Genomic DNA, 6,419 nt, shown 5'->3' on the forward strand with positions numbered 1-6,419 from the left:
CCGCACTGGACCTCCTTCTGCGTCCCCTACAGCGCCGTCCGCAACGACCAGTTCGGCCTCTCGCACTTCAACTGGCCGGTGCAGGCGCCAACTACCACGTCCTGCGCACCGGCTGCTTCCCCTTCATCAAGTATCACTGCTCCAAGGCCCCCTGGCAGGACCTGGCCCAGCAGGACCGGTTCTTCACGGCGCTCAAGGTCGTCAACCTCGGTGAGTGGCCCGGGCGGGGGAAGCTCGTCCCACCGACGACGGCCCCGCGGTTGCAAAGCACGCCGACCACCCGCTCGCTCCGAGGCCCGAGGCCGAGACCCCGGCCCAGGGTCAGACCGCGTTGGCCCGGGAGGAGCCCTGTTTCGGCCGCGTGCAGGCTCTCCCGGGCGCACGGGCTCGCCACGCGCGCCCCTCGCTGTTGGGGTTCCCGGACCCTGCCTCCGCGCCCCACCACACCCACTCCTCCAGCACAGGCCTGGGCTCTGGGCGTTTGTACCCCACCCCGCCCTCCCGGTAAGCGCTCCTGGGGCTAAGCTGTTGCTACTGACTCGTCCCTGGAAAGTGGGCCATGTCCACAGGCCTGGGGATCACCCTGGGGGCGAGGCATTCCAGCCTCACTGCCTACCGCTCTTAACTGGAGGACCCCTATATTGGGCAGTAAGGAGGGTGTAAGCCACTGGAAAGTAGCTCTGAAGTTTAAAAAATGCCTTACTGCATGGCAGGATATGTCCCCATGAACATATATATGCATATGCGTGCGCTCATATTCTAAACACTGGAACTACCTTTTTTAAGTTTCTTTGTTTTGTTAATAGGGAATCCCAGCAAGTTCCTTTTGCTAAAAGCACTGAAGGTTTTCACCAGTCATATTAGTTTGCTCAGATGCTAGGCCTAAAAGGTACTTAAAAGGCTGCCCCTTTCATATCTGTAGGTTTTCATGGGAATATTCTAATCCTGAGAGTGTTTACTCTTGCTGGTTGTTTATTTTCTTTTGGTTAATGACAGAAGAGGCATAAACATTGACACGAGGTGTCCTTTATAGATCAGTGAAAAATAGGCCTCAAGATGTTTTGAACCTATTAATTGCTGATACTAAATTAGTCCAAATTTTAGTAATTCAAAAGCTTGACTGGGAGCTGAACCATGTTACCCAACCAGTTTTTCAAACTTAATGAAAGCTAAAGCAGCTGCACTAGTGTTATGTCGTCTGATCCCTCATTCAATTTAAATATGGTAGGTATGTTTTGGCATATAATAACTCACAAATGTCAGTCATGGGTTTTTTGAGCCATTGCTCCCCTGGGATTATCCTGGGTTCAGTCCAGTAAGGAGCAGATTATTTAGCAATGTGTAACCCTTTAAAAAAATGTCTTACTGTTTGGTTGATGAACTATAGAGCATGCCCACTAATTCTGAGGTTGATAGGAAGTTGAAAGGGTTAGGTGATTTAGATAGTTCAATTCATAGTTATTTGGCACGATGACTAGAGAAAAAGTGTAACAGGAGCCCAGTGCCTTCTTTTTTAAAGTTTTCACGCTTTAAAACCTAACACTTTAGGAACACCTTAATGATTAGGGTTGTTTTGTTTGTTTTTAGGTAGAAAGAAATTAAAAGAAAAGTAGGATACCTAGAACATTCTCATACGGAAAAGTAAAACCTTTTGAAGAAAGAAAAAACAGTTGTAGTTATGTGTGTGTGTGTGTGTGTGTGTGTGTGTAAGAGAAGGTTGAAGAGTGAATGGTCTTTTAGAAATTCAAATAATCCTGCTCAGATGGGAATAAGAGTTTTAAGTTAAACAGAAAGGAAAACTTTCTGTTCATGCATACTTTAATACAAATTGGATTGTACTGATAAAGGGAATTTATTTTTGGACTTTGTAAAGAGTAATGTATCCACCAATTTGGTAATATTTATTTTGTAATTTTGTCTGAAGGTTAGGGAATGTGAATTAGATAATAGGATTCCTTCCCACTCTGTGATGTACAATTGCCCCTCTGGATCATTAAGTACATAGTTTATTGATAAAAAATACTCAGGATTTTGTTTGTCTTCTTCCCTTCCAAATTAGAAATTATCAGAGTAATTCATCTTTCCATTTTGTAAATAATAGAGATTTCTCTCTTACCCATTTGTTCTCTTTCTCTCTGCCTTTTCTTCAGTGGAAGCTGACATTTTCTGATGGTTTATCAGCCTGTGTATCCTGCTGGGAAGTAGATTGAGATTTAAGAAAAGCAACTTACCATTGGAATGAATGGGTAATCAGAGACTTGCTACGAAGTTCTAATTTTTTTTAAGTGCTTAATTTGACAGTGGTTTGTTTACCTACTGTTCAGCTGACTCAAAATGAATTATTATGCAAAGAACTGACTTTCCATTTCATTTTAATGTTATGATAGGTTTCAAACAGGCTGGAAAATTTTTAATTTTTCATGGAATCTTATAGACTTTAAAGCATATGTGCTATAGATAAAGAAAATTGTGTTTTTAATGTGTAAATTATACAGCGTACATGGCAACGCTTCCCATATAGTGTATTAGCCTGACTGTATTAAATATACTGCAGGAAAAAATATATAGAATTTCTGACTCCTATATCACAACTCCATCCCCGATCAAACAGCATTACTGCTAATAGCTCTTAGTTGTTTCCTAATAAGAGACATTGTTATTATTAAACTAGTAATCTTTGATCAGTCCTCCATTTTAGCTGAAAAAATATTAACCATTTATTTGTGTGATTTTTTAAAGTGTCAATATTTAACTGAAAACTGTGGTAAATACTGTAAAACAAACAAAATTTTCATTGTCACCAGCTATTCCTGTGTCCTCAGAATTGGTTTAAAGGGGATATGTTACATATTTTACTCTCAATATGTTTAGAAAATTAGTAATTGCCTCTAGAGCCTGTTTTTCTTCCTCACGCCATTGATTTTCAGATTTTGAACTGTGGTGTCGTATTTTAAATTTATATTTTATTTCACCTGCTCCCTCTACTCTTTGCTTTTTTTCTACCTCTCTTGTTTTTTTTTCTTCTCTTGTTCACTACCCCACCCCTTGTCCTACTAGCCTTCCCCCCCCCCCGCTTTTTGTTTAAATAATTTATAAATAGCTTTATGTTGCTAGTTTTTATGGATATTTTGTGACACTCCTTTTTAGAGAATTCTTTTGTGTATTACCAAGGCAAAGAAGGTAATATGTTGTAAAGTATTTCATAGGAGTTCCAGGGAACCCTGTGATAGTGAGTGACAAGCTGTGACCCAGTATATTCCTAAAAACAGAGAGGTGCCCGCTTGAATGGGCATTTTTGCTTCTTCTCATCGCCAGCTAGTGATGCTTTTCCTGATTAATCTTTGGCATTACAGTGACTGGAATGCAGCTTCAGGGAATAAGCACAAAGTAGTTCAATGCACTTATACTCTCAAAAAGAGCATAGCACAGCAAATACACTCTTGCAGAAAAATAAGAAAAAAAAAGTAAGCAATATTAGTCCTGAGCCTGTGTTGATTTCTCTATTAATGAGAAAGAAAATGATTTTCCAAATGTGCAGCTCTAACCCTTTAAATTGTCATTTTGGTCCAATTCCTACACAGCAACAATAAAATTAATACTTTATTCTGTGTAGAGCATACAATATTTTTTATTGATTCATGTGCCTAAGGTTTTCTGCATACTTTTTAATGTGTTAATGATCATTGATTTTAAATAAATGCTTTAAAAAAGATGGGAATTGTGAAAGTTTGTGTCCAACATAGTCTCATATGCATATCCAAATCTCAGTGTAGTATATGTTTAGTTTTATGTATCACAAATGGCAGTTAATCTCAAGTATATCAGCAAAATCTTATCAAATGGAAATATTCCAAGAAAGAAACACATTGGAGTCTACTATGTGTCTATTTTAAATAGGTTGAAAAAAGCCTGTCTTCAATCAAATATAAAAATACTATTTCTCATGCCTGTTATTATATTAAAATCTTCCTTAGAGTCAAGTTTTGCCATGGTTTTGAAGACCTATTTGACCCGATTTTTTTTCAAGTTGTACAAAAAAATTACTTTAGCCATCAATGTTACTGTGTAACTTAAAGTTGACCCAGTGATTTAAGCTCATCCAGGAGTATCTACAGCTAAACTAATGAATATTCTATGTTTGCTTATTTGTGAAAAGAATATAGAATTACTTCATAATTACTTGGAGGTAATGAATTAGTGCTTGTAAAGTGCTTTGAGCTAAAATTTATACCAGCCGTATCTTTAGGTTTAAAAATTCCTAGGCTCACACAATTATCATGTTCCCCAAACAGATGAAACTTGAGCTCTTAGGTAGAGTCAATACTTAACTCCTGTTTTTATAATTTGATAATTTGTTGACATTGCTAAAGAGTACTGTGCAGCTTGTATCATGACAAATACATGGGTGCATGATTAATACGTATTGACATTGGGAAATAATGTATTCATTTGTTTTTTAGGTATTCCAACCTTATTATATGGACTTGGCTCCTGGTTATTTGCTAGAGTCACAGAGACTGTGCATACCAGATATGGACCAATAACAGTTTATTTTCTAAATAAAGAAGATGAAGGTGCCATGTATTAAAAGTGTACATTGGAGAACATAAATATTAGTGGATTTTCTCTTGTGTGTATGTGCAATATTTATTTTTGATCCTTTAAAATAAAACTTTTGCAAACACTTTGTTCTTTTCTATGGTGTCTGGTGCTTTAAGATGAATCATGGCCCTGCAGAGGCAAAGCTTTTCCTACATGGTTATATATCACATACTCTGTTTAGCCCATGGGAACTAGGAACACATAATGCTTATACCAACTTTTTTCCTAGAACTAGACTAAACTACAGTTAAAAATAATTATAACATGTAGATTCTATAGTTAGGTATTAACAAATTCCCTTTGAAGAGAAAATAATAGACACCCACACAAAGAAGAAAGGGAAAAATCTTTTATATGACATTGGAAAAGTAGGATATGTTGTGAAGTTAATATAATATTATTGGTAAATCCAAAATTGATGAGAATTCTATTTGCAGTCTGAAATCTAAACCATTTAGCTGCCAGGACTTTAAATGGAAATTTATTAAAGCCCTTGTACCATTTACCTGGATAAGAGGTAAACTTTAAAAAAAATTTTAAATTGAATGTATTGGGGTGACACTGGTTAATAAAATTATGTAGGTTTCAGGTGTATATTGTATTGTGTGTTCACCACCCCAAGTCAAGTTTCCTTCCATCACCATTTATTCCTGCTTTACCCTCTTCTACCTCCCCCCAATTCCCTTTCCCCCTGGTAATCACCATACTGAACTCTCTGAGTTGTTTGTTTTCTTTGCTTCATCCCTTCACCTTTTCCACCCAGCCACCACCCCCTCCCCTCTGACAGCTGTCAGTCTGTTCTCTGTATCTAAGAGTCTGTTTCTATTTTGTTTGTTAGTTTATTTTCTTCCTAGAGGCCTGATGCCTGAAATTCGTGCAAGAGTAGGCCTTCCTTCCCCCGGCTGCCGGCACCGGCTTCCTCTGGCACCCGGGACCCGGGCTTTCCGCACAGCCCTGGATTTGTCCGGAAGGTCGTCCAGTCTAATTAGCATATTACCCTTTTATTATTATAGATTGCCTAAAGAATCCAATACCAACTATAATAACAACACTGGTTAATGTAAATGCAGCAAGATGAATGAAATGAAGACTTATTAAAAGTTAAAATAGCATGCTGATAAAGCTGTAAGGACAATTAAGTTCCAGAAAGACCTAGAAAAAATAAATTTGATAACTGTTTATAAAAGCAATTAGCTGAAATGGTACATATCTATAGACTTATTGGCGATGGGAAGTGGGCTGAAATTTTGAAGACCTGATGGCAGTTTTGCATTATAATTTTATTAAGTTAATTGCATTTTTGAAAGCAAAGTCATTTAAAAAAATTTATCCTTGGGGGTAGTACAGAATACCCAGATGAATGGTAAATTTCAGAAATTTGTAGTAATTTAGGGAGAACTAAGTAGAACTATTTAATTTCTAAACCAATGGATGTTTAAGATTTATGATCTCTCCCATAATTACAAACATACATTATATATCATTTTATGTTAATGTGTTGTTGATACTCTACAACATTTACACATTTTGTGCAAAATATTTTATAAAATTCAATCTAAACAACATTTGGGTGCTTGCTTCTGGCAAATCAGTAGAGAAAGTGAGTGGAAGTGATAGAGGTGAAAGCACCAGAATAATGAGCTAATACAAATGGGCTTCGCTAAAGGTAGTCATTTTAAGAAAGCTACAGAGAGTGAAGTGTTCTTAAATATATGTACTGTTCACTTGTCTAAAAGCAATTCTAAGTAACACTTTAATCAAAGAAATATTTATGCCAGTATAGTTGGTCCAGAAGAATATACTTGACACTAGTTAAA

The 6,419-nt window shown here is 37.4% G+C and overlaps 1 protein-coding gene across 1 annotated transcript in view; it reads left to right on the plus strand.

Moving 5' to 3' along the window:
* Positions 1–4,687, plus strand: part of CUNH15orf61 (chromosome unknown C15orf61 homolog) — a 23,716-nt gene extending 19,029 nt beyond the window's left edge. The window contains 3 exon segments of the mRNA XM_014466431.2: positions 7–79; positions 82–210; positions 4,461–4,687. Of these exon segments, the coding sequence (XP_014321917.2) occupies positions 7–79; positions 82–210; positions 4,461–4,588 (330 nt within the window). The 3' untranslated portion in view covers positions 4,589–4,687.
* Positions 4,688–6,419: the final 1,732 nt, after the last annotated feature.

Source organism: Myotis lucifugus, unplaced genomic scaffold (assembly GCF_000147115.1).
Source record: "Myotis lucifugus unplaced genomic scaffold, Myoluc2.0 scaffold_338, whole genome shotgun sequence".
Taxonomy (NCBI): Eukaryota; Metazoa; Chordata; class Mammalia; order Chiroptera; family Vespertilionidae; genus Myotis; species Myotis lucifugus.